General features: G+C 41.0%; 1 protein-coding gene across 7 annotated transcripts in view; it reads right to left on the bottom strand.

The window, feature by feature from the left end:
* The window catches only part of MBD5 (methyl-CpG binding domain protein 5), a 133,229-nt gene that overhangs the window by 11,576 nt on the left and 94,089 nt on the right, over nucleotides 1-27,564 (bottom strand). For 5 of the 7 annotated variants that reach the window (XM_065637938.1, XM_065637933.1, XM_065637934.1 and 2 more), the window contains 4 exons: nucleotides 23,232-25,370; nucleotides 9,242-10,270; nucleotides 7,381-7,595; nucleotides 4,443-5,651 (listed from right to left, as the gene is read on the bottom strand). In XM_065637938.1, the coding sequence (XP_065494010.1) occupies nucleotides 4,443-5,651; nucleotides 7,381-7,595; nucleotides 9,242-10,270; nucleotides 23,232-25,370 (4,592 nt within the window). The remainder of the gene's footprint in view (nucleotides 1-4,442; nucleotides 5,652-7,380; nucleotides 7,596-9,241; nucleotides 10,271-23,231; nucleotides 25,371-27,564) is intronic. The other 2 variants (XM_065637939.1, XM_065637940.1) reach the window with 1 other exon arrangement.

The raw sequence follows: 27,564 nt of genomic DNA, 5'->3' as shown, positions 1-27,564 counted from the left end.
TAGCGATTTGCCGAGTCAGGAATGAACTTGAGCACGTGCTCAACAGGGTTGCTGAGCTGGGATTGAAAATACTTTAACTGGAGCTTGAAATTCTCCTGAAACCAAGCAGAATTATCATCTTTTAAACAACCTGCACATAAACCACTGCGTATAATCACTGGCACCACTGGGTAGGTACCAGTTAGTACCCGGATAAACAATACAAACGTGAAAGAAAATTAATTATATCATCTGTATGATCTCATCATTTGCATTCTCAAAACATTAGTCCACTTAACTCTGCATGTTATTTTGATTTGGCTCAGTCACTTCTGCTTGTAAAAACAAAAAAAGGTATTTAAACACATCAATTCAAAGAAAACAAATGGATAGACTCCTTTTTCTTTGTCATTATTGCTACATTTTGCTTGGCTTATTTTTTAATCTTTGCATAACTTAACAAGAACCTTATAATATAGCATTCGTTTCATTAAAAAGTACAGCTTGTATTCTACACAAGGAAAATTAATTCTATAAATACAAATTTATTAAGCGGCCCTATATGCAACCCAAAAACCAAATTTAAATGCAAATTCCCTCTAAATGCAGCCTTTCAATTACTAAATCATTTATCTTCACAATGAAACTGCATTTTAGACGTGACAACGCGAAGTTAATGAGTAAGTTGTCAAAATCTCTTGAAATAAGGCCCGATATAATAAATCTTTAGACCAAATTTCACACATCTTGAAGTTACGTATCTGATAATGAAACTGGGGAATTACTGGCGTTTCAGGAACTTACAGGACAAGAGTCATTATTGATTAAAATCTGTAGATGGAGAGGCAAGAATTCTATTTTCATGAAATAGACTCGATTTTGCTGCAGACGGCAGCACTTTTCCCTTAAAACCATGCTTACTGTTCATGTAAGATGGCAAATACTTCAAATAACGAAAGAAGAAACTTCTATTTTTCAAGCTGAACAGAATTAAAGAGCAATAACACGAACATCTCGACCCTTTACCATGGAAATTTTACTGTGTGTCAGAGTTGTCGTGAATGCCAAATTGCACATTATCCATATCCATGAGATATATGTATATATGTATACAAGGAACAAACTTTGCAAAGGGCTGTATATACCTGCCATTAGATACGTAAGAAAATTCAATGCAAAATATTTTTATGAAGAGCTGATATCATGTCTGGGTAACAAGGGACTTGGGTAACAAAAAGGAATCAGCATCGTCATTATTGGCATTTTGTGAGAGCAGAACAGTAAAAACCCTGCTAGCGCTTTTTTGACGAAACAGCGTCGAATTGTTAAAATAACACCGTATTGGAAGCAAGTCTAACGGATATATTGGAATTAATAATATAATCTGCCTTCATTTACAATAAGTCATTACAACACTAAATAATGCATACAAACGGGATTTCCAGGACATCGATAAATCACACCTATTGTTATCGGTAGAACTATAAGAGATGCGTTGAAACAACCTGGTTTAACTGATGGCAAGTCCTGTTGCCAACACTCCTTGCCCCGCAGGAACCCCCGTGGAACACACTAATAACAGCAACTGCTGCTCACACAAACCCTCGGACCTTCACACTGCTGCTCTCAAAACCTTGTTCCTGCTTAGGCCATTTGTATAATAATCAAATTAATTACTTAATGAAACACACATCCTGTGTTTTTGGATGCACGCAGCTGCAGGCTTGCTTCTTGCCTTTGCAGAAATTGCTGCTGTTACCGTTACACTTCCCTTGGGCTCTGGTTTAATTTTCCCACCCCAAAAAGCCAGTGCTGACGAGGAAACAAAGGTGCAATGTTCCTGTCTTCTCCTCGTAGGGAAACACCGTTCTAGCTGCTCTTCAAACAGAAGCGTTATTACATTTAATACCCAAAGTCTTTTAAATGGAAACAAAAACCAAATTATGCACGATATAAAGAACAGAGAATATACGAAGTACTGTGAAATCCCTATAGCATAGCACAACTCATGTTACAATATAGGTTAACATTTGATTATACAAATACTTTAAAAGAAGTTTTAAGGAAGCTCTGCAGAAAATACAATTTTCAGAACTACTGCTGGCGACTCCCACCATAAAGTGTAACCTTTTGGGGTTTTTTGAAGTGCAGAATTTCTGAAGACCATTTGTTTCCAGTGTTGTTTCTTTTTGGTTTTCAAGGGCTTTTGTTGCCTCCTTTCCCCTCTCCTCTCCTCTCCTCTCCTTTCCTCTGAAGCCTCTGGCTGTACAAGGTGCTACAGGATGTTTAAACACCTATACATTGTCACCATATATGGGAGTTCCCACTTATTTTCACCCCAAACCAGAGCTATCAGACGGCACATCCCCATTTTCACCTCTTGCATATTCTTGTATCCCACCTTTCAACCTCAACTCCCGACCTTTGGAACGGTCGTTCACTCTGTCCTTCTTCATTGGCAAAAATTAGATATACTTTTTTATTTTTAATTTAAAATGATGAACTGATGTGAGAGGCGGTCCATTCCGTGAGGCTTCCCGATGAAGAACTTGGTGCAGTCTCTCTTGCTGCCTCCACAAGTGCCTCGGCAGCACATACAGCAACGTATGTATTTCCACACAGCAATGTATGGATTTCCACAGACTGCTTCCCCTTCCTTTGTGCTTCAGTCTACAATAAAATCTGTGCCACAGCATGTAATATTACACAATGCTTATCTCATGTACGTAAGAGGCACAAAATTAAAGATGGCAGGTTTGCAAAAAAGCAACTCTATATTCTGGTGTCCACAAACTGGGGAGTAAACTTATTAAATTGCTAAGGAATGCAAATAAAACAATGTCACGCCTTTACAAAAGTTATTAAAAAGATGCTCTTCAATTGTACCAAGACAGTCATATAGATATGGATACACGGTTTTGTGAAGTTAATGCATAAACGCATACTTGGAAAGTACATGCAGTGTAATTACTGTATTCCTAATTCACACGGGATGGTGATACTGCACACCTCCTCATTTTTCCAGATTTGTTTAATCTTTTATAGTCTGTGGTCGCTCTCACTTGCCTGTCCTTTATAAACCGAATTGTAATTCGGGGATTTAACCTTTATAGGGAGCAAACTCTTAAGCATTCAAATTTTGTTACTCAAGCACAGTGATTTCTCTAAATACTTTTGTTACACATACTCAGACTCTTTGAAACCTTTGTGGCCGAGAAGATCAACAAAGAAACCATCTGCGAAGAGAGACTAAAGTTCTCTTGAAGTTTGGTCGAAACCATTCTGGCCAAGCATCGTCCCAGATGTTTCCAGTACTGATGACTCTAAGACCTGTTACAGTGTTTGGGGAAATTCCACTCGCACGTCAGGCTCAGGTAACCCTGTGATCACGACCATAAGACCAGCAGTGATTGCACCAGAGACACCAGTTCCAGCTCCAGAAGGTCCTGAGCTGGTCACTGGTGGAATCAGAGGCTGGTGGCACAGGAGGACTCCTCTGGGTACCTGCTGTTGGCCACATTTGGGGAAAACAAACACTTTGGTCCAACCCACTATCACCATTTTGTGTGTTTATGACTATGTTGTGCAACGTACCCAGCAGGTATATGGGGAAAAAGGCATAATTTTTAAGTGGTTTGATTTCTTTGTGTCAGAGGTAAAATGTGATTTCATTAGACCTTTCCTTTCTGCTTACATATTTTTAAAATTTGCATTTTCTAACCCGGCACTTAGAATATTTGTATATGGAAGAGGTGAAATATTTTCTAAGAACCGCAAAAATATGTTATACAAGTAATGGAGACCAGAATTTGAAATATTTATCATAATAAAATAACCAATAACTCCTTGATAACTGTATTTTCTGTGTATTCCCCAACAAGCATGTGCTTTGTCGCCAAAAAAAGAAGGGATTTTACTAGGAGAAAGCAAATTGGAACACGTTCCTCACTACTAAAAGATGGTCAAAACCTCCTTTCCAGGTGAAAATGCGCGTGCATTTCCTCTTAAAGAGCGTATGTGTCAATCACCAAGCTTTTACTTATTATAGACCCTTCAATCTGATTCGAGCAGTTTTCCTTTTTGCAGTTTTCAACACTTTTAGGTATCTCCATATCAGGTTCTTTGGACACAGCCAGAAGTTCAACTAAATACACCATATAAGTTAAACAATTTTTTGTTAACAACATTTTTTCTGTAGCAAGTCTTTCGTGCACAAACCAGTAAAGCATAATCAGGCCAAAATATAATCTGTTTCAGGCACTGGTAGAAGTTTCTCATTAGATAACTACGGGAAAAATTCAGTTCTGCAAGCTATAGTTACGATAAAAAGCAATTTATACTACTAAAATAAGAGACAAAGAAAAAATAAAGAATGGACTGAGATAGGTTTGAGAAAAATTGGCATGGGCATAGGTACACGTGTGGATAGATAGATAGATATGTGCATATATATATAAATATACCTTCCCCTCCTCAGCGTTTTGTTGACATGAATTGTGAACTTCTTCTTCTCTGACTAGTTTCCCAGGCCATGAAGTCAGTCCTTTGATTTGGCCCCAGACCAAGTCGCCAACGTTAAACGTCCTCGGCCTGTAATGGATCAGCTCGTTGGAAGAAGGGGAGTCGGGGTTCCTTAGGTCATCTTCACTACTGATGCTTTTAGCATCTGAAGGGCTAGGCACACACCCGTTAATGCTTTTGGCATTAAAATCTCCATTGTAATGGATGTAGTCTTTCACTAACGAACTTTCCAAGCTGTTTGAGGAACTTGGAGATTGCTCTTCCAGAATCAGGTCTTGTTTGGAAGTGTTCAGCAACTCCCCAAACCCCCTGTTCTGCTGAGGCCTGTTTCCGTTGATGTGTGCACATCGTTCCACAGTGTTCTCCAGTCTTTCCTTAAAACTCATCATAGTTCTTTTGTAATTGTTATACCTGAAATTCTCCTCCAACATCTTCTCACTCTGACAGTTTCGCTGTGACAACAGTATCTGATGCTGCTCACCTTGCAACAGCGGCAGTGTGGGGATGTTATTGGGCCTTTCGTGACAAGGACTGCTATGGATATGGGTAGAGTGGTCTAGAAACTCATCGCATTTCCACCTATTTATCTCACTGACAGGACTTTGCTCCCCTTCCCACTGTTTTTTGGGTGTGTTACAACTTGTTGATTTGTAATATTCATACCCATCCCCTTCGCTGGAATTTTTACCGTGCTCTGAATTCTTCAGCACTCGCGGTCCTCTCGTGTTCCTTATCCTACCTTCGTGGTCAGAAACGGCGACGTTTCTTCCGTGGATGACTGCACTGACAGCACTGGAGAGATTTAACGGGTCGCCAATCGAGGCTGTGAAGGCACTCATGGCACTCAACGCTGGAATGGGACTCATCTGCGTGGTACTGCTAACGGCAGTGGTGATTACTACTTGCATTCCTTTGCTCGCAGCATCCACAACCGCTTTGTAGATGGCGTCCACCGCCGTATCGCCCTGAGCAGCGATGCTGAGGTTGTCCTTCGTCTGTTGTCCAAGAGATGGTTCAGTTCTTTGCTGCAAATCACAAGATGTTTCTTGGAAAGGAGGAAGCATAGTGCCAGAGCTCTCAGGAACCGGGGCCATTCCCATCTGCGTGATCATTCTCTTGTTCAGGACAGCAGCGTCTTCCTGCATTCTCACCTGGAAAGAGCAGAGGAAAAGATGGAAATTGCTATTCTCCTTCAAGTTCCATGTCAATAGATAAACTTTGTTTCATTTTAATTAAAAAAAAAATCAGGATGGCCAGGGTGATTATTTGTTACAGTACATAATTTTATGTTGGTTATATATCAGTTATGAATTTTAATGCCAGACAAGCTAAACAGAAAACAAACCCCTGTAATTTAGAGGAAAACAAAACCACTGGCTGTTGGGCTTTGCCTCGTGGATCAAAAGACATGCCTTGCACGAAACAATATAACCTACCAGGCACTGCTGAGACTACATGACCATCTCTTTCAGAGTATTTCCAGGGGTTTCCTCTCCTCATTGAAGTACAGCACCCTCCTTTTTCATCTCAAGACCTAAACAGCTCCACCAAGGTCAATATTTTGGTTCTCATCCATTCTCTTTTGCTCCTTCCCAAACCCTAATTTTGCTTCTTCCCTCCCTACTGACTGTTCTTCTGGGCTCCTTGTCTGATCCTCATTCAATTTCTGGACTATAAACCCACCGCTCTGTCCTTCTGGAAATGGCTAACATTTCTATTTTTCCCCTTTCCGTTATGTGCTTCTCTCACGGGATCTTTTTTTACTTCAGTCCCTCGTAACCCAGCATTGCAGCTGTCATGTCAGGCACTGCCACGGTAAACTGTAACCTTCAGATTAAAGAAAATGTGCTTTTTATATTTCTTGTCACAGACGCAGGCAGTAAAGACGATGTCAATAATAGTGCTACAACAAAAAACTGTAAAAAACAAGGGCAAATAATTTCTAAAAGCTCCTTTAAATACTTATTATTACTATTTATATAACTGAGAATCTGCAGCAAAAAATACTGAGATAAAGCTAGGAAAATTCATTCAGAACCAAAGAGAGGTAATAGGCAGTCAGAGGACTGTGATTTTGCACTGGCAGTGAAACATCTACGCTGAGAAAATGACACGTCGTCTTTATCTTGAAGGGTAAAAGCCCTTTCTGGCGCTATCCGCAGGCTTCTGCCTTCACGTCTGCAGCAACCACCGTAATACTGAATAATAACAAATACGCATCGTAACTCTGGTTTTATTACTTATTTTGGTTGCTACGCTTCCTGCCAGTGTTAGTTTGACAGTTCAACTTGCATTAGGAAGAATCGTCTATTCAGGTGGACAGCAGGGAGGTCTCGTTTTTGCTCAGTTTGTCGTTGTATTTTCATTCTAATGCCTGTTTTCTTCAGTCTGTACAACCCACATCACAGCCGGCTCTTCAATTGCAGTGGGAATATAAAAGTACTGGTACATACAGCCACCTATAACCATTTATTAAGTTTCTAACTACTGCAAAGCGGTCTGAATATTTGTTTCTCATCACTGAATCATTTCAGTGGTCTAAACAGGAATTTATGATCATTTCTGTGGAACAGAAAACAACTTTGCTAAAAATGTATAATTGTAAGAACACACATAGCATATTGTTTTCCAATACACGCAGCATAATGACTCTTTCTACAGAAACTATACCAAATTTCTAAGGAAGAAGGTATAAAATTTCAGTAACAAATGTTACTGATTTGCGCAATCTGACAAGAGGCAATCTGACGAGAGGCAAGCGGTTGTATATACCATATTGTTTTAATCACTCAGAAAAAAAAAATCAGACTCTGGAGGATATAATTTTACCTACTGAGAGTTGCATATTCGTTTGAATACTGATTTCATTTTGCTTTCTACCTGGAAATTTTGGAACAGACACGCCATGGGGTTGGGGTTGTTGGCTGGGCCAGGAATTGGGGGCTGGCCCGGAAAACTCTGCATGTTCTGATAGCCCTGGAGAAGGTGCTGCTGCTGCTGCTGATTCGAAGGAAACATCTGATTGTTGTTTAATAGCGACTGGAGATGGCTCAGCTGATGGTTATTCAAAGTAGTGTTTATAGATGACATGTCACCTGGAATTCAAACACAGGGAAACACAAGTCAGGAGAGTTTTTAACACTCAGGGGGAATTTCCTTGACTCTAATTTTAAGTGGCTGCTAAACAAATGCTGGAAAACAACACTTCTCCCCACCAGCCTTCTAAGGAATGGTCCTCAAGGCACGTGTCCCCGACTCTTTATTCCTTTATTTCTCTAGTTTTGCTTCTTTTGCCTCTATCCGGGCCCTTTCTAAAGGTTTCTGACACGGCTGCTCTGCCTTTGGGACAACCAAGTACAGCAGAACGAGCTTCTAGGATATTCGGTGTCCTGGAATCTAAGTTTCCAAAGCGCGACTGTGTCCAACAGGCCTGGGGTGGGGAGGGGGAGCGGGATAGAAAGAGAAAATCATTTTTAAAAGCCCGCAAAACTAGTTTTTCATTAACTACACAAACGAGCTAAGGCTTTTTGGCTCACAGCCAACACTTTAAACAATTTTTTTCTTACATTCTAGAGAAACAACAGTATTAACATTTTGTATTACACGAAAATCTCACTTTATGTGAAAATTCTAGTTCAGTAAAACAAATATGCTGTTGAACGTGACTTTATGAAATGATAAAGTTTAAAAATATATCCATTTTCTAGGATTTTTTTTAAATTAAAAGCTCACATTGTTCTTAACATTTCCATTTGCAGAATCATTGGTTAGTTGCATGTGACATTGCAAACGTAAAGTTGAGTTCATGATAGCCGTTTAGTAGGTAAGTATGAGGTATTAAGTTAAAATACTTCTCAGATCTTTGCCACTATTTAATTCCTCTTACTCGTCCATTTATTAAAATACATAGTGCAAACAACAGGAGTACTAACTATATTACCTATTCTTGGTAACATCCTCAAAAGAGCCAGGGAGAAAAAACTTGTATTTAACAGCTTTTCAATCACTTGCTTTAGAATGCAGGTGTTTGTTAAGTGAGATACCCTGGGTTTCTAAACTACAAGCTAAGGTAAAAAAAAAAATATAAATACACAATAAAGGGCTCGAAGGGCAACCTTCCTCTTTGGACTTGTGCAAGGACATACTTCAAATACTTGACGGATTATTTTTTGGGGAGTGTGCTCACAGTTTGGGCACTTGTGATTCATTTGGAAAAATGCACTTGGCCATTTCTCCACTTTTCCTCTCCTGCGCAGCTACTCATACTAACCCTGTGATGCCACATGCGCTGCAAACGAAGCAGTGCAAACGAAGCACCGCACCCCAGGTGCACCTGTGCTTCTACTATTTGAAAAATGAACCAAGTCCAATCGCTTACAGAACGTTAAGGTGTATATAGTAGGTCCAGGTGGCATCAGAATTAAGGATGGAATATAAAATAATTTCCCAAACTGGTATGAAACGTCACTGAATTTAATTGGGGGTTGGACTAGATGACCTTTGAAGGTCTCTTCCAACCCAAACTATTCTATGATTCTAAACTAGAATGTATTTTAGATTTTTTACAATAACCCTTGTGTTTTTCCTCAATAAGCAAGCTGTAGCATACAAAATCCTTACAAAAAAATAAGTGTGATAAAGCGGAGTCTTTAAAAATAGAACCTAGAATGCAAAATTCCCCCTCCCCAACCCTCTTTTTTTTTTTTTTTTCCTTTTATATCTGTGAAGAAATCGAACTTACCAAGCAGACCTGTCCCCAGCAGAGGGTTAAGTAGCTGTGGCACCACAGAGTTACTGTTGAGTTTAGCTGGACCAGATGCATTCCCAGCATTATTAGATATGTTCAGCAATGTTTCTGCCATGGACACCACTGCTGTCCCACCACCCAGGGTGGACACCGACAGTGCTGCCACTGCGGAGGATGTAGTGGTTGTGGTGGTGGTTGCTGGGGAGGAGGTGGCTATGGAAACCTCTGGATGATGAGCGGTGGTGCCCGACGCAGAGTTCAGGACACCTCCCACCAGCTGGGGGTTCAAGGCCATTAATGCTGAGGCCCCCGAAACAGCCGGGAGGAGCAGGGGGTTAGAAGTAGTGTCAGAGCCCGCAAAGCTGGGGAGAGGGTTGCCCAAGGGGTTGGGGACAAGGGTCTCCACCCTGCCGCTTTCTGCCTGGTTGCCGGGCAGATGCTCGGGAGGGGCCGTCATCTGCGGGACGGAGGGCAAAGGGTTATTTTGCTGCTGTAACAGATCTGAGATGGCGAGGTTGAAGGATGGTAGGGGAAGCATGGCAGCTGCTTGGGCTTGGTTCTGAAGGAGGGTTGCTAGAAGCTGAAAGTGGACAGGTTGTAATACCTGCCCGTCCACATCACTGGAGAGAAAAGCTAAAGCAGCGTTTACATTCGGGTTGAGAAAACCTAAAGGGTTGAGGTTGACCTCAGACTTGCCTTCTCCTGCTGAAGGCTGTAGTATATTTAATAGATTCTGGTTTAGGAGATGTTGCTGATTCACTGGCAAAGAGATAGGTAGAGAATTGAGGAGGTTTTGATTCAAAGAATGTGGAAGATTGTTGTTTGAAGAGCTGTTCTGCGGAAAATGAAGCGAGTGTTCGTGGCCAGCAAAGGGGAAATCGCTCCCGACGGGCAGCTGGCTCTGGAGCGCGTTTCCAGCCGCCGTAGTGACGATAACACCATCCTGAAGCACAGATGTTGTCTTGGTGATGGCAGGTTGGCTGGTGCCAGCTATGGCTATCGATGACGATGGTCCTGAACCCCCTGCAACACAAAAGAACAAAACTGTTAACAGAATATTGCCTGTTAGGAGACAATCATTGAAGTTACGAAGTAACAAGATTAATTCAAAACACTAATGTTTGGTGCCCACGCACAGGAGCATCCACACTTGAGTACTTTTAAACTATGAACGAATCTGCCATCAGTTGCTTCCGACACTATGTGCTGTGCTGCATCCATCGGAAATTATTTAACTCTACACAAGTATTTCCCTTACATCTCTTTGTGTGGGGATATAATAGGATTTAATTCATCGCATATTTTGATTAGCATAAACCTAAAAGCAGCCATAACTTAATATAGTTAGTTGTGGATCCGTATGAAATAACTACTGGGAAGAAAGATCAATGGGAGACATGAATGATGTCAGGTGAAAGGCTGTGAGTACATGATCTAAATGCAGACGTGAACCTTATGCTCTTCTATTTCCAGCTCTATTCCATTTGGAGAATTATTATTTAAAGCATTATTTTGGACTCCTGAAAAAAAAAAATACAATGATGGCCATTACATGTCATGACGACGCCTACGATAAAATCTAATGAGCGAAATGTATTATGGTCAAGCTAGGTTAGCAGACAAAAACCCCCAATAATTTATAAAGAAAAAATACAAATAATTGGGGTGGTCTCATCATACCCGTCACTTGTTGTGAAAAGAAAGACCAAGTGGGTAGATTTACTGTGAGGGGGTTACAGGGAAAGAGAGAGAACAATGAAGTTTATTTGGGTATTTTTATACCCCTTTACCAAATCTGAAGTATAAAATATATTATTCATTGTCTTTTAGTTAAGGCAGAGTTTTGAATTGACAGTGCTCATATAGAAAAACCATATGAGAGGAGAACAGGAGAATCAACACAAGTGAAAATGCCTGTCTACTTTATTCATAGTGATTACCCAGAAAACATTCAAGTATCAAAATTATATACTGCCTGTATATAAGAACTGTGTAATTATAAATGCATTTAACTATGGTTTTGATGCAATAAAATAATTTTCCATTCTCAACTGCCCAGCAAATATAGCTCACATGGTAGAGATCAGAAAGTATCGATTATCGGAAAGTATCAATTATCATTTTTCTAAACAAGTGCTATTTGCAAAAGGATTTGCAACTACTCAGTGAGAACTGAATCAAATCTTTACATCATCTGTGACTTAAAATACCATTTTCCAAGAACTGTAACCTTACAGTAACTCCAAAAGGTACAAAATGAACACACTACATGAGGCACCACATTGAATTGAAGGGAGGAAAGATCACGCCCTCTCTCCCAAGTACCGTTACCATATTTCAGTACAGAAATTAATAAATTAATAAAAGATAAAGAACAAATTGTAATCATAAAGCGGAGGATAACCTGTTCTGCTGTGATGAGAAATACATTAACAAAGCAATAAAAGCGGTTTCGTGACAAATACATTTCTCTGGGCAGCAGTTTGGAACAAGAAGATATACCCGGGAAACTGAACTAAACTCAAATATAACTGCACATCTTCCTTTTTTCCCACTAGTCTCTGAAATATTTTAAGCTGCATTTTTAGAAAACAGAAAAGTCTTTACAATCCCTGTGGCTAAAAGCAAATTCTTTTTGTTTCGCTGGAGAAAACACTCATAAGAGCTTCAAACTCTCATGCTGTGCGGTAATGGGTCAGTATGTTACAGAGCCCACAGCCATACACATCATTAACTACCCTGTTTCCCCCCAAATATATTAATTTTTGCTCCAAAACTTATTACTTTTTTACATGCATAGCTACCTGGACACTATTTAAATTTACTTCTTTTATGAACTGTAACTAGGGCTTATTTTTGGAGTAGGGCTTATATTTTGAGCACCCTCAAAAATCCTGAAAAATCATGCGAGGGCTTATTTTTGGTCAGGTCTTATTTTCGGGGAACCGGGGTATCAGGTACCTGTTTGCTCACAAAAAAAGGTAACTTTCAAATTTGTTTTGTTTTAATCGGTATCAAGAACTGACACTCCAAGGATTTAAATATTAGGAAAAAAATCCCCGAACCCAAACTACAGATTTAAGAAATACCATAACAAAGTCATTCCGATGCGGTTTTACCAGCAGAATCGGCCGTCCCGCTCCGATGACACGAGATGGATGCCTACCCTAGTTAAAAATACATACGGCCTCTTCAATAATGTTGGTTGAAAAATTGCTCATCGAAGCAAAACTCTGTCCCTGCGCTTTGAGAGACACTTAACGCGAGGCTCTCCGGCTCTAATCTAGTTTAAGATGGACCAGGTAATACCCGGACATCTTCAAATGGCTATTTCCCCCACTTATAAATGATGTTAAATAATAATAAATGATAAATCAGGCTGCCATCCGCTTGCTTCCTGCAGGAATAGTCTGGTATGCTGGACTTTCAAAGCATGAGTTCATTTCGGGCAGTATTTGTTCGGAAACTCTTTACTTCTGCAATAGGGGAAGGACATATATACAAGTTTTTTTCCTTGGTAGATAAGAAAGGTTTCCCTCACTAGTAGAAATCACATTTGATGTGTTAAGCGGCCCATTTTTAATTCAGACATGAGGCCACTACTCTATATATAGAGCTCTCAGGAATATAAAACCTAATTTTGGCATTTTGGACCTAATCTCAATTTCTAATTTATGATCCTATTTTCCATTCCACTCAGGTAAATGACCACACGGGAGAGTATCTGGTGTGAAGGAAATCTCAAACTTGGAAAACTCTTGTGAGGTTTTTGCCAAACAGTGCTCTGATTTCCACCCCCCATCAAACACCGCTTCTGGGGACAGCACCTGAGAGGTCTAGAGCAACGAAAACACTTGCCCTTTCTCCTGATTAATTAGACAATTAATTAGTTGCTACTTGGGGAAAAAAACATCTTGATGAATTCTGAGGAGGAGGAAGAAAACGTATCCTGATTTCAATCCAGCCTCGAGAAGTTTGGGAGTGAGGTGACGAGCAGCCAGACTTCAGCAGGGAAACAAAAACCAGGTCAATGTTCTCCCCACGTTCTGTTCAACCCGCCTCACAGAAAGGAGTTGGTGTAGAAAAGTCCTGAACTGGGTAGTAGCTAATTTACAACTGCATTCTGGACAAATCCATCTCCAGCAACAGACTGAATTGCCAAAGTATGTTTTCTGGATCTCTTCCAAAACACCATCTCCAACAAGTCAATATTCTAGATGAAGAAATGCATGCAAACCCATTTGCGTTAAAATATAGCGCTGCCGGACATCTTCTGAATGCTTGGCCCCAATCCAAAAGACAAAAATCTCCATTGTTTATTTCTTCCCCTTTATAAAACATGTAGAATTTCCATAACTGTAATTGATAGCGCTGCTACACAAAGGTGCAGAAGGCCACCTGCCTCAGGGAGGCCCACGAGAGCGCTCGGAACTTTCCTGCTCCACTTTCAAAATGAAATCTCCAAGATCCAGGATGAAGATGAGCAGTCCTGGTTTTTTTGACTCACGAGGGGAGCAGGTGCAATGAGAAGACCAGGATGCACAGCATCAGCTGCGTGAAGGTGAGAAGAGTTCCGTGAAATAGCTTAGAAAAACGCAACGTACCTCATCAAAGCAACGGTTTAAGCTGTACCAAGCGTACAAGAGAAGAAAAGTCCCCATCAGAGACCTGTCCTTTCAAACCAAAGTGTAGCAGCGGTGGCTGAACCATCCCTGGAGACATCCCAGGCCAGGCTGGACGGGGCTCTGAGCAACCGGAGCTGGTGCAGATGTCCCTGCTCGTGGCAGGGGGGGCACTGGGGGAGCTGGGAAGGGCCCTCCAACACAAACTGTTCTGTGATTCCATGATCTGGACGTCCTTTGAGGTCCGTCTTTTATTCAAAGTGATATCTAGACCCATATATTGTATTTATTAGAATTTTCAAAGAGGGCAGGATGGCAGCGGAAACCAGATGGTGGATGTCAGCTGAAAAAAGATCCCTACACAAACAGGACCACAGTTCTGACCGTGTGCGTTGTCCTTCAGGCCTGGAGAAGGACGACGGCCAGAAGAAGAGAAGATGTGCCACAGCACCAAAGAATCGTGACAGTGAACTAGCTCACCCAAAACTCCAATATGAAACGGTCCATTGTTGCTGTATCCAGGCTCCAAGACGACATTTTGGTGGCTTTTGATGAGAAATATGAAAAGGAGTTGAAAGCTAAAAGGAAATCACAAGGTTTTTTTACCAAGTTTCAAAAAAACATGGCATTTTGAACCCTGGGAACCCAATGCATCATAAACGTTGGCTCAGTAAACAACAGTCCTTAATAATCAGAAGCTCTTAAGAGTAAAAGCAGAATGAAAAAAAGATGAAGGAGTTGGACTAAAAGTCATAAAAGCCCAAGACGAGCACTGGCTTCCAGCTCCTGCAGACAGAGTTGGCTGCCAAAAGTGCTTTTGCCAGTTGTTGAGAAAAAGGAACCGTCTCTGTAATGCAGTGAGGAGCAGAAATATCCAGAATGCTGCAAAAGTAGATCTGTTGTTCTCTTAGAGGGTTAAATACATGTTTTGGGAGTAAATAAATGGAAATTGATAGGATAAAAATTTAAAAAATTATTACTTTGTGGGCTGTAGTACTTTATTTATGAGCATTTTAATTTTGTTTTCTTTTGAGGGAAAATCTCTTTTCCTGTGCAGATTTTATCTGTGTTCCTTTTTTTTTTTTGTAGTATGGCTTGACAGGTATTCTTAAGCAGATGCAATAAAATAACGGGTATTATGAAATCAGTTTGTGTTCGAGAAGATTCACTCTCCCTGCTCACTCCAGACCCAGAGACGAGGGCGGGAGGTGTCTCAGCTCTGTCCTGCCACGGAACGACAGGAGCACACGTGCACACACAGGCTGTTGGGATGGCGGGACAGACTCAGGGCTCTCGTTTTGAGTCCTTGTTTTTAAACGATATTAAGCTTTGATTAATATGAAGACTTGCCCAGCAGCTTCAATGGCCGTCCTTGGAAAGAGAAGTTGGGGTATGAGCTATTGATTCCAAACTAAACAAAAGTAAAGAACATGAACTATCTACGTATTTTCCTAAACAACTCCAGTTAAATCATACCAATTAGAAAACGATACGGCAAATAATATTTTACAATGCATTTCTCTGGAAGAAACTATTCATTATGTATTCTAATATTTCAATAATCTCGACAGTATATTGCTGGAATTTGTAGGACAAAAATAACGGATAAAACAGGCGTGTTAAGTACTTAGGAATCTGAAAGTGCAGGACTTGCTCATTAGCCATTAACACCTAAAACATTTTAAGAGCTGAGAACAAATAAATATTATAGATACCACTTTCTCAATTCTTACTTTTCCGCATATTCAATAAAAATGCAGCTAGCTTTATTTTATATTTGATATTTTCTTTATTACTTCTTAATTGAGAACATTTGAAGTTTTTAAAGCCCTTGTCAGAAACTCAACATTTAACTCCTTGGTCATGTAATGAGTTTCTTGCTAGACCTTCTACCACCCCATCCTCTCCTAGGGGAAAACTCAGCAGCTCTTGAGGGAAAAACCTGCGGGATCCCTTCAAAAAGATCCATCAAGAGTGGAGAAAGTTGCCCTGTTTGCCTCACCCTGAGATGATGAAGGTCTGAAAGTAGGAAAGATCACCTGGGCGTTGTCATTACGATTGTATCTGAAACCATGTGTGCAACTTCTACCCCACGGGGTCACCAATCATTGTGTGAAGCCTCCAGAAGCTACTGCAACACTAATATGAAATAAGAATATCAACTTAGAGATACGAATGGCTAGTTTGCATTAGTGACAATATTGTTATATTAGTGATTTTAAGAGGACTAACTTACACAGAAGTTTAATCGCTGATAGAAATGATATGACCTCATATTCCTTAAAAATTGGAGACAACATGTTCTTTAACTACATATTCCATCACTTATCTATAAACTTAGAACCAAGAGCTACACATTTTTATAATTATATTCTCCATTTCCTTTTTGGAACGGAAAACATCTAAGATATTTACCTGGTATCACATTTATTACAGTGCTTTCAATTCCAAAGAAACCATAATTCAGCAGTTAACTGCAAACCACTGTCAGTTATTCTCCTTATCGAGATGGCGCATTCCCTTGAGACAACAGAGAAATCACAATGGACCCACAAATAAAACATCCTCAGCCCAGTAGGACCAGTTATAAAGCGAAGACTCCAGCCGCACAGAATGTAAACCAGGTTGAACCGCCTGTAATATCCCGTTTATCAGGGCAGCAGCCGGGTGTATCGCTGCGACTGCCAATGGCATCGTGCTGCACGACCACATTTCCTTTTTCTTCACTTAAAACAAACTGTAATGTTGGCCCCGTTCTGAACAGCGGTTTTCAAACTCTTGCTTTAACTGATTACGGATGAAAATCAGCGAGCGCTACAGCGCACATCTCTGCATCTTTTGAGAAGCGACTTAGCCACAAATGGGTCTGTCGAAGTTCTGGGAGAAGGGTAAAGAGCCCAAAGCAGTTTCTAGGACAATAGAAATCCTTAAAATTAGGCTTTTTTTATTTTATTTTTTTTTAGACATCTGACTGAATTTAAGTCTTGGCTCTTCTTGCCCCATCTCTTCCGACTTCTGCATTTTACCATCACTGATCTTTTTAAAATTACTTTGGGAAAGCTGTTCTCACGTGCCTGGCTGCTAACGGAAAGCAGCGGCCGTCTGCTAGTGACAACTGGCCAGACCGCAGCGCGGGCTGAAGGAACCGTCTTGCAGAATTTACTCTGTGCTGGCACTTGGGCTGATCTCGTCCTGTCTCATTCCCCCGTTCACAGCTGGGGGAGATGCACTGCAGATGAGGTGAAACATTTCATTGCAAATTTGGGAAACTAAAAACTCAATTAAAAAAGTGTTATTTCTTTCAGTAGTCCCCACTCCACCCTCGAGAAGGTTTTGGAGTTGCCCACTCGTTCCGCTTAATATTTTCAGAATATGTGGAGAGCTAAATATGATGGGAAATCTCATATAATTAATTCAAGTTTTTCTTCACAATCATAACTTGAATCATTGAATCACAGAATAGTTTGGGTTGAAGGGACCTTCCAAGCTCACTCAGTCCAACCCCTGCCATGAGCAGGGACATCTTCACCCAGATAAAGTTGCTTAGAGGAAATAAGACTAATTTTTCTGCATTATTATTATGTTTTACAAATCCCCCAACTGTTATTAATATAAACCCCTAGAAAAACTTATGGCAGTTAAAACACTAACCAGAGAAGAGTCTGGTCAACTAAAAGACTGAGTTACTGGCAAATTCAAATTGTAAGAAGGAAAACAACACAAGAAAAACGCAATAAACATTCCTAAACAGAGGCAATTTGAAAAGAAAAATCTATTCCACTTCCTAATTTTTCCTCTGTTGTAAACCTCACAGTTGCAGATATGTTTACGTGACCCTATAGAAGTCTATAATGTCAACAATTAAGTTTTACCGAATACGATTGCGGACGCCTGCTAAGTCAGTGATTCTTTTATGGTCAGAGAATGAGAGTGGTTTTGTGCATACATCTTCTATCAAGAGGTAAAAAGAGCAAATAAATGAGAATATTCATTTCAATGGCAGGGTAGGGAGCAGACTTGACATGTCTCATACTTGGAAATGTTATTCTTCATGTAGAACATTTTCCCCATTCTTTACAGTTCTCACTTGAACAGGAAACTTTTATCTCGCCAAAATAATAACACAGAGGAAAATAAGGTACAATGTTGAAAAGTAGTGCCAGATTTTAAATAACAGTGATTCCTTATAATCACATCCCACCTCCCCAGCGGAGAAAAGTCCCTCTGTATGTTTGTAGAAACACCAAACCCCCAAATCAATAGAACATTTCAGTTGGCTTTATAATTAGGAGAGTAGCTGGTTGGCATCCTGTCCAGGGGTTATTTCAGTTTAACGAGAAACTTTTCTCAGATGGAACAAGCCCCATAAAGGATGCCAGCCAGATACTCTTCTGAATGTGAAGTCAAAAAGTTCTACTGATTTTCTAATTCTGTGATATATAAAAGTAATTTTGAGGAGTAAATCCAGAGGCTCGCAAACTAGAACATGCCACTTTGTACACATTTAATGTGATCTATTCTAAAATACCCCATTTTCTTTGATGCATAGGAAAGAATATTACATATAAGTAAGGGCCTACATTATGTTGATGACTACCACGGCATCCAACAGCACTTTTAACCTTTTATTCGTGTAACACTTTATGCTTTAGGTTCCTCACATCACCAAAATACGGCCGCGACCGCAGCATCACTCCTTTCCATCTAAAGCATTTACATTCACAGCTCTCCCAGGAGATAAGGGAGAATACTTATCCCAAACTAAAAAAACCAAACCAAACCAAAAAAACAACCTCCAAACCCCCCATGTTGACAAAAATTATAATCTGAAGCAATACTGTTCATAGGACAGTTCAGTTTTTTAAGGACAAACCCTGTAGTTCGACCAAAGCAATTCATTCCTCAGGAGACAGAGCCCTGCGCTACAGGCAAAAAGCGAGAGAAAACACAACTTTACAAACGGCAGAGAAGTGGGACACGTCTCCAAGATCATACCCCATGCTGCTGAAAAAGAAAAAAACCAAAGGTCGGTCTGATTTGAAGGTAATTTTTCTCTGAGCTGTAATACAATTATCAACAAGACAGTTTCCAGTCTGCAAAGGGAAGGCAAGCCTGGATCGCTCCAGCCAGCTGGGCAGAAAAAAAGCCTTTCATGAGTCCTGATGACATTTCTTTAAGATTCTTACTCTAAATACATTCCACATGTCCTCTGCTAGCGTATTTCCATGGCTAGTGTGCTCACAAGGAGGAAACCTCTTGGTTCTTCAATGCTGAATTTACCAGCTTCCAGCCACTGGATGTTGCCACCAAATACCCCCCGAAAAGGTAAAAATAATCCAGCCCTCCACTTTTTCAGATATTGCCCAAGTATAAATACTTGTAGGAAGTGATACTGTTTCTTGGCTACTTTGAAAGAGCAGATTCCAGGGCATTCCCAGGCACTGGAATACCTCACACCCAGCTCCAACCCTGGCGCCTGGTGTGCTTGGCTGGGAGGCGAGCCTGGCTTTGGGAGCTGAGCCTGGCTTTGGAGAATGAGCCTGGCTTTGGGAGCTGAGCCTGGCTTTGGAGAATGAGCCTGGCTTTGGAGAATGAGCCTGGCTTTGGGAGCTGAGCCTGGCTTTGGAGAATGAGCCTGGCTTTGGAGAATGAGCCTGGCTTTGGAGAATGAGCCTGGCTTTGGGAGCTGAGCCTGGCTTTGGGGAATGAGCCTGGCTTTGGGAGCTGAGCCTGGCTTTGGAGAATGAGCCTGGCTTTGGGGAATGAGCCTGGCTTTGGGAGCTCCTTGCCTCCCGGGCTTCCATCCTGAGGTCTGAGTGCCAACCAGCCATTGCAATTTTGGGGCCCTCCTTTGAAATCTCTAATATTTGTGTATTTTTCACAAGGAGCTATAACTAGCCACAACGCCACATCCTAACTCTGGTTTTCTCAGCTACACAGAATGCCAGGAGCCTCCTCAGTTCCTCGCTGTATTCCCATTTTTATGTTTCCAAGGATCCGCCCAGCTTCTGTTTATTTTTGTTTGCAACATCACTGATCCGACAGTTTGCATTATGTCTGTTAAATCACAGCCTGCTAAACTCCTTCTGTGAGTCACCGTTCTCCAGGGCAATGTTCCATTCCCAATTACATTAAACTGTACTTGCCCGTATTAAAATTGGTATTGGCCCTGTGCACTCCTCCCTATTTAATTATATTTCACTATTTTCTATTCTGTAAATTTAACCAGTAGAAATTAGTGTTCTGAGTCTATGGAGGGATACAGCCTTTGTTTGCCCAATCTACCCTTTATTTGTCAATACTAAACTTCCAGACCTAGAGTTTCTCATATTTCTGATGTTCTGCTATTTGAGACAACTTATCTTTATTTCTATTTGCTATGGTTATATTAGCTCCCTTGATTTCCCTTATCAGCTGTATAGAGTTTTTACTCCCAAATATTTTTCACTTGTTTGCATCTCTCTCATCATTTATGCCTATTGCATTCTTAGCAGGATTTCGTTGTTGAATATTCAACACTCACACAGAGATTTTCTACGCTGTGAACTTCTGGATTAATGGCACATTCTGACAGCAAGGAAAAAAAGAATAAATGAACCAAACTCTATAATAAAATATATCACACAATGATGCAGTCCATTTTACAAAAAGAACAGACAAATCCAAAGAGAAGCAAAGTGGCTTAATGAATAAATATTAAAGCTGCCAAGCTGGCAAACTGAACTCTACCTTCAGTTTATATTTGAGGGCTCAATTAATGAGGAATACAGCGTCAAAGGTTAACAGAAATATTAACATCGCTCATTAGAAAAAATAAGAGTCTAGAACCCAGTCTGCTGGTAGAAAATGGACTCTGTTCAAAGGAACAGCCCTAAATAATATGTACAGATGTGCTGCTAGCTCTTCCTTTAGGACAGCTGTTATTGATGAGTGTTTGTAACCCAAATACTACAGAGAGATTGAAATTCTTAATAAAAATTAATTGAGCATGACTGGTTTTCAAGGGCTCAAACGTAGAAAGCTGCAAAAGCTTTCTACTGCATAAACAGAAATTTTTATTTCTGTATTTATTAATTTTTAATTCCATCACACTCGTACTGAAAATTACCTGGAAACTGCGGAAGAAGAAAACAAAAGCTAGAATAATAAAATTTGATCCATGTGGTTAAAATATAATTAAAAGCTTAGGCAATAACCAGCTATCTAATTGTGGTGATTCTCAGTATTTTTTCTCTCAGGAACTATTTTCTGATTAGTAGCTATTCCGAATGCTGGCACAGAAACAGCAAACAGATTTAGCAATTAAAATACTTAAAGAAAAAAAAAAGCCACAAACTCAAATACAAATGGATTAGATTAATTCTGACCCAGATTAGATGAATTCAGCCCCAAGCTGCTGTGACGACCCAGGCAGGAGGCTGGATGAAGGGCCTTGCTCCGGGAATAACACAAAGATAACAGAATCAGAACCTTCACCATAAGAAAGAAAATAGGTCTCTAGGCTTCTAGTCATCATGGAGATTAATAAAATAATTAAATGCAGGTTGTGTGTATTTTGCAAGCATCAAAACTAAAGGACAAAAACCCTTCGGTAGTGAGGAACAGAACATAATCAAATGCGTCTAGTCTTTGCCTACGCAGAACTACCATTTATCATTTAGACTAGGAAAAAAGCGTCAGTTTAAGGCCCTATAATTAATATCGCTATACCTCCAGGGTATAAAAATACCATTTTGTAGAAATACCAAAGCAGAACAGAAGTTCCCAGGTGGGGTTATGTCCATATTACTATTCCTGTACTGATGAGAACCAAACTGGCTGTTTAGGTGGAAACCTTTCTTCACGGGGCTTTGACACGCACAGATTTGTTCTGTCGCCTTTGTCTTCTCAAGAGGAAATCCAGTTTGTCTGAAGACCAGGCCTGGCGATGCAAGGAAAGGCGCTGATGAACTTTTCTTTCTCTGGAGAGCAAGTTAACGTGGTCCAGTGCTGCTCCCCATGGAACTCAACAGAGGTGGAAACCACAGAGTTCCTGCTAGAGGGGTTTTGAGGCTGCTTAGCGGGACAGGGAAGCGAGCTAAGGGAAAACCAGATTTTTGTTCTGTTCCGAACGGAGTACAGTCTCTCAGAAGAGACAAACTGCATCAGAAAATCCTCCTCTTTGTCAGCGTGACAGGGCAAAACAGCCATGCAAGGATTAATAGCTGCTTGTGACGCAAACCACCAATATAGCTAAGGAAAAAAAAAAAAAATCTTTTTTCCCCGGGAATGGAGAGAAATCCTTAAAAGTCATCAGAAACTGTGACCAGCATGATATTAGAAAATTATTTTTATATAATTCAGTTTTTACATTATTCTGTTGTGTATTTTAAAGGATAAACAGCTCTCTTGGAGGAAGCTCAAGAACACGTATCAGGTTCTTTCTTGGGTTAATGAGACAGACCACTTGCTGGGTTACAGTCACTTTTCTTTGACCGGCTGCAGTTCAGCTATGATTGCATCAAACACACACTTTGAAAGTTAAGCAAGCTCCAAGACTGAAATACCAAATGGAAGGTTTTCTTTCCGCTTAAGAAATCAACACAGTACCACCTTTCAAAACTGCATACTTTGTTCAACCAGTAGTAGTTAAATCAAATATACATTTTTGAGCTGTCTCCCTTTTATCTTTAAACAGCAGCATACCCGTTTCCTCTCCCAGTCTTCAGCAAAGGATAAACCAGGAAATCTCTCTAACTTCTTCCAACTGAATCTACATTTTGTTCAACCATTTAATTACCAGCTTAGTAAAATTATCATGATAAAGGCAAACACAGATTTGTCACTCCCTTGCGCTGTCCCTGAAAAAGGTTATTTTGGAAACTTTTGTACTCCTGGTATCTGCTTCGATCTCTGATAACATCAGATTTTTAATGCAAGCAGTAAAGAACACCTGTGTAGCCTGGACATGGGCTGCCAGGTTAGCCACAGCTTTCCAGGGTTGAAGTAGCTGAGCGTGTTGCAAAAAAAAAAAAAAAAAGAATTTATTTAGGCAGGTGACCAAAGCTGAGGTCTGACTATGTATGGAAGTGCATGGATTCTATTTACACAGAGCGTGTAGAAGTTAATAAAAGCAAGAGTTGTCACGAGAAGGAGGCATGGGTGATTTTGTTCAGGAAAAGGGAGATATTTTAGTCTACCACTGTTTTTTTCTTATTCATTTTATTTTTGAGTTTCTGGATATCAGCATGAAATAGGCAGACTTTTTATACTGGCAAACTCAAATTTAAAAAGCGGATATGTAAAAGGAACCCATTTAAAAATAGCCATCATATATTTCCAAGTGGTCGAACATAGGGGTACCCTTTTAGAAGGCAACGTACCTGCTTCAGTACTGGTTTGATTACAGCTGCTAACAATGCTGTTTGGTATCGCTGGAGTGGAGGACGCCTGGATTCTCGACTGAGGTGGGTTCGGATGTAATGAATTTCCTAAAGCCATTCCTGACTGCCCGAGCATCCCACAGCTCCCGCTGGCCTGCATCTGATTGATCAAACCTGCCAGGTGGTTGGTTGTGCCCGGGCTGGTGCCGTGCCCAAAGTTAGTGTTTGCGTTCTGGCAGTGCACGCCTCCCCCTCGCAGGGGCAAACTCTGCGCCAGCGAGTTCTGGAGGCTGCCAGAGTTCATACTGGTGTCTGCAAAATGCATCTGGTTACCAGAGCAAGGTATTTGAGTATTTGAGCTCCCACAACTGGTGGAACTATTGCTGCTCACGTGAGAGCTTTGACAACTCATGGACTGAAGTAGCTGGGACATAGAACTGATGGGAAAGGAGCTTTGACTTTGCTTTCTTATCAAATCAGATCCAGCTTTGGAAACCCCAGAACTGTCCAACTGAGACTGTCTCAGCAAGCTCAACACCGTGGTGGTCGGCTGCTTTCTTTTTCTCAGAGGGTCTTTTTGCTGAGACATCAATTTATCTCTCAGTGCCGCTCGGCCGCTTTGCCCTTCAGTCGTTGGTAGAAGCGCGTTGGCTGCAGGAGGGAACATGGTATTTAAAGTGCTGTGTCCTTCGTTGTTGCCACCGCTGGCAACAGGTCCAGAATTGCTACTGCTATTATTGTTGTTACCAGCAAGTTTATTTTGATTTGCTAGCTGTGCTTTGGCTGCTGCTGAGAGTAAACTGCTTGCTGGAAAAGAGGCAGCGTTATGCTGGTTCAAGATCTGATTTAAAGGCATTCCCAGCAAACCAGGCTGACTCTTCAAGGAACCACTTCCAGCCGATGCAGTAGAAAAAACTGCATTGTTTGGAGGATTTAGTACATTACTCATTCCAGCAATTAATGGGTTAGGGATGTCCTTGTATTGATTAAGTCCGTCATGCTTGGTGGAAGGGCTAGATGGCATAGATGGTCTTGGTGACCCTATGGTTGACCTTGGGGACCGGGGGGGAACTTTAATACCACTACAAGATGACTGTGGTCCTACTGGAGGCAGCAGGAAATTTCCATGATCTGATGATGTGGAAGAAGAACGTGATCTTTGGGGAGAAGCCTCGATCCTTCCGATCCCGGAGCCCATCATATGAACTGGGGACGTGACTGGCGAAGGAGAGAGGGAAGTTGAAGCAGAATGTTGAACTCTTTGAACATGAGTGCCGTGGTTCATGTGACCGGGCTTGACAGTTGGCAAAGGAAGGTTACTTGGCAAAGGGACAACAGCAGGAGGCATGCTTACATTCATCACAGGTACCTGAGAGTGGACGTTTGAATGGAAAGTAGTTGGGTTAATGATAACGGGATTCTGATTCACCGGTTTGCTAGGAATAGGGTCAAGTATGCCAAGTGGATCCTTTTCTGATGTTAATGGCTTTTTCTGAAGAGCACAAGAAGGCGGTGGAGGAGGTGGGGGTGGACCTTGGGGCGGTTTATGGTGAAACATTGCTCGCGGTATTTCCATACCAGTTGAAAAATTACACATGGGTTTTTTCATTACTGGGCTTTTTGTGGTCAAGGTTGGGGAAAGAGGTATATTAGTCCTTCCAGCCATTGCGCACGATGACTGTATGGGGGAACCATGCAGCATTACTGACGGTGGAGACAGAGGTGTCCTGTTCATGTGAATAGGGCTGGAGTTGGGTGCTCCATGAAAACCGGGATTGTTCCTTGTGAAAACATCAGGGCTCCCAAGCGGGTCAGTCCTAGGAGAGATTGAGCCATCTCCGTATATCTGGGATCCTGATGAAGCTGGACTGGGCATCCCACCATGACTGCCACGATACGGAGACTTCTGTCCAAGTTCATTACTACCCAATCTCTGCCTAGGATAGACAGAATGAAGTTCTTGTTGCTGGCTTCCAGCCATTTCTTGCACATAAAGCCTACCCATGGCATTAGATGCCCCTATCATCAACTTGAAAGGAGTCTTACATTCTGGCATCACAGAATTTGTAATTCCTTCATGTGATTTATTCCTCATTGATCTTGGAGTTGCCGCTCGAGTAGGAACTACTGGAGTTGCACCTGATAGCAAAAACACAACAATTACCGTTTCAAAATCCAGTATCACGCATTTCAGTGCAAAACTACTGTGTGCGAAAGTACTCATAAAAGCCAGAAAGCCTTTTGGCTAAACTTTTGCCTCAACAGAAATAACGTCCGACTCACCAAGAAGTTGCTGGACTGGTGCGTGCTACCTTACTACAGAGTGCAGCTGTATAGACCTTAACTCCACATCCCTTTTTAAGACAGCGTAAATACGGGCAGCTATAAATCTTGTGTTTCTTAAGTCTCAAGCACACTTGCTATCTACATTAATTTATCTTAGCATGGTCTTTCTGAAACATCAATTCTTGTCTTTTTTTTTAAAGCCCCTTTTGTCTTTTTCCTCTACCCATCTCCAGCGTCCTGCTCCTGCATCTCCAGCATCACTGTTGCTGTCGCAGGGAAAAGGAGCCTCTGGCACCATCTATTGAGTACAGGAGGAACAAAGCCCAACAAGGCTTTAGGCTAATCTCTCCTCGCCCTACAGAGAGGAGGGTCCTGCCCCAAATGCTGACCCTGGAGAGGATGAATGGGGAGCTGTGCCACACGACCTTGGCCCTGCTTTAGTTCAAAAGGTGAGGACATACATTATACTGTGTCCTGTATTACTTTACCAAATTAAGGCTTTTCCTCCAGCTTTTGCAACAAGCTTTGCTTGGGGTGAAAACACTGAAATTAAGAAGGGGCTCTGCCTTCTACTTCTGCTTTCAAGATAAAGGCCCTGGGGATATTTGCATATGCAGACATGTGAACTCCTCTGCAATTGAAAAAACTCCTGTAAATTCCAGTTTTGAGACTAGAACTTCCTACAAACACAAGATCACTCTTCTGCCCGCTAATATTAGTTTTATTTTAAAATGTTTTTTTTCAGTGTTGTGCTTTAGGAATACCATCACAAGCAGCTCCAAGCCTGGCAGACTTTGTGCCAGTTCTGCTGCTCTGGGAATTTGTAATTCAGCTTGCAGAGCGAGCTCAGTAAAGGCAAATGAATGCGTTCTTGGCGTGCAGCCTCTGAATACGCAAACTTAAACCTGAGTAATGAGCTAAAGATTTCATGTTCAAATCAATTCAGAGGTACCTTTAAATACCTCTACTCACAAGAACCTGATTCTGTTCTTCCCTTCAGCCCGGCCATAGGGCACAGATGGCACTGACAATCCTGCCTTCATCCTATTTGCTGAACCAGTTACATCACGACAGAAACAAACATATTACCTTTCCCAAAATACAATCGAAGTCTCATTTAGGGGAGAAATCTCAAGACTGAGCGGTAAAACAAAATATGGATGAGAACTCTCACCTTGAATGCTGGACCTAAGCAAATGGTGTGTGCACAAATGAAAAGGCAATCTATCGGGAAATTTTCCTCTTTGCTTAGCGCACAAAATTCTGATCAACAGAGAGGGCAAAACCATAAAAATGTGACTTGTATCTCTAATATTTAGCTGATTTTCCTTCCTTCATTTTGCTAAGTTTTTGAAAACAGAAATGTAACTTAAGTACTACTAAAAAAGAACACAAAAAAATTAATAAGGAAGATGCATAGTAATGTTGGATCTAGCACTGTCCATTTAGAACAAAAATTGCACTGCGAAAAAAAATTTAAACAAAGCTTTAAAATCATAAATAGCGATTTCAAAATGCAAGAGCACATCAGTACTGTGAACAGCACTGATATCTCAGCATTGTCTACACAGCTGAAATTTATTATTTATGTTTATGCTCTTAAAATTTTCGACTTTGAAGTCAAGCTACAGAGAGGTTAGCAGTTAGCCAGCTATTATTACAGCAATATAGGGGCACAAAAGATCTCTCAGATTATCAGGGGCTATTTCCCAGAAGTTGCACACATCAGAGTATACAACCATAAACTTACCAAGCTCTGTCTTAAAAGTAACCTTCCCTCCTTTGGCCTAACCATTTGGATTTGTAGGACTACTTCAGAACTTTTCCCTGTAATCCTTAGAAAGTACCTAATTTTCAGTTTTCATTCCTATGCAACTCCATTTTTGTAGCTGTTTCTTTGTCCTTTGGCTTAAGCAACTCCATTTTTCCGGTGCCGATTCTCCTGATGTCTTTATGAACAGTGATCGAACCACCCCTTTGCTAGGTTGAACGAGCTAAACGCTTTTAGATGACTTCTGTAAAACAGGTTTTGCGGTTCACTAAGAGA

The sequence above is a fragment of the Caloenas nicobarica genome, chromosome 6 (assembly GCF_036013445.1).
Source record: "Caloenas nicobarica isolate bCalNic1 chromosome 6, bCalNic1.hap1, whole genome shotgun sequence".
NCBI classification, from domain to species: domain Eukaryota; kingdom Metazoa; phylum Chordata; class Aves; order Columbiformes; family Columbidae; genus Caloenas; species Caloenas nicobarica.
The sequence above is the reverse complement of the archived record's forward strand: the minus strand, read 5'-3'. Positions and strand labels throughout refer to the sequence as shown.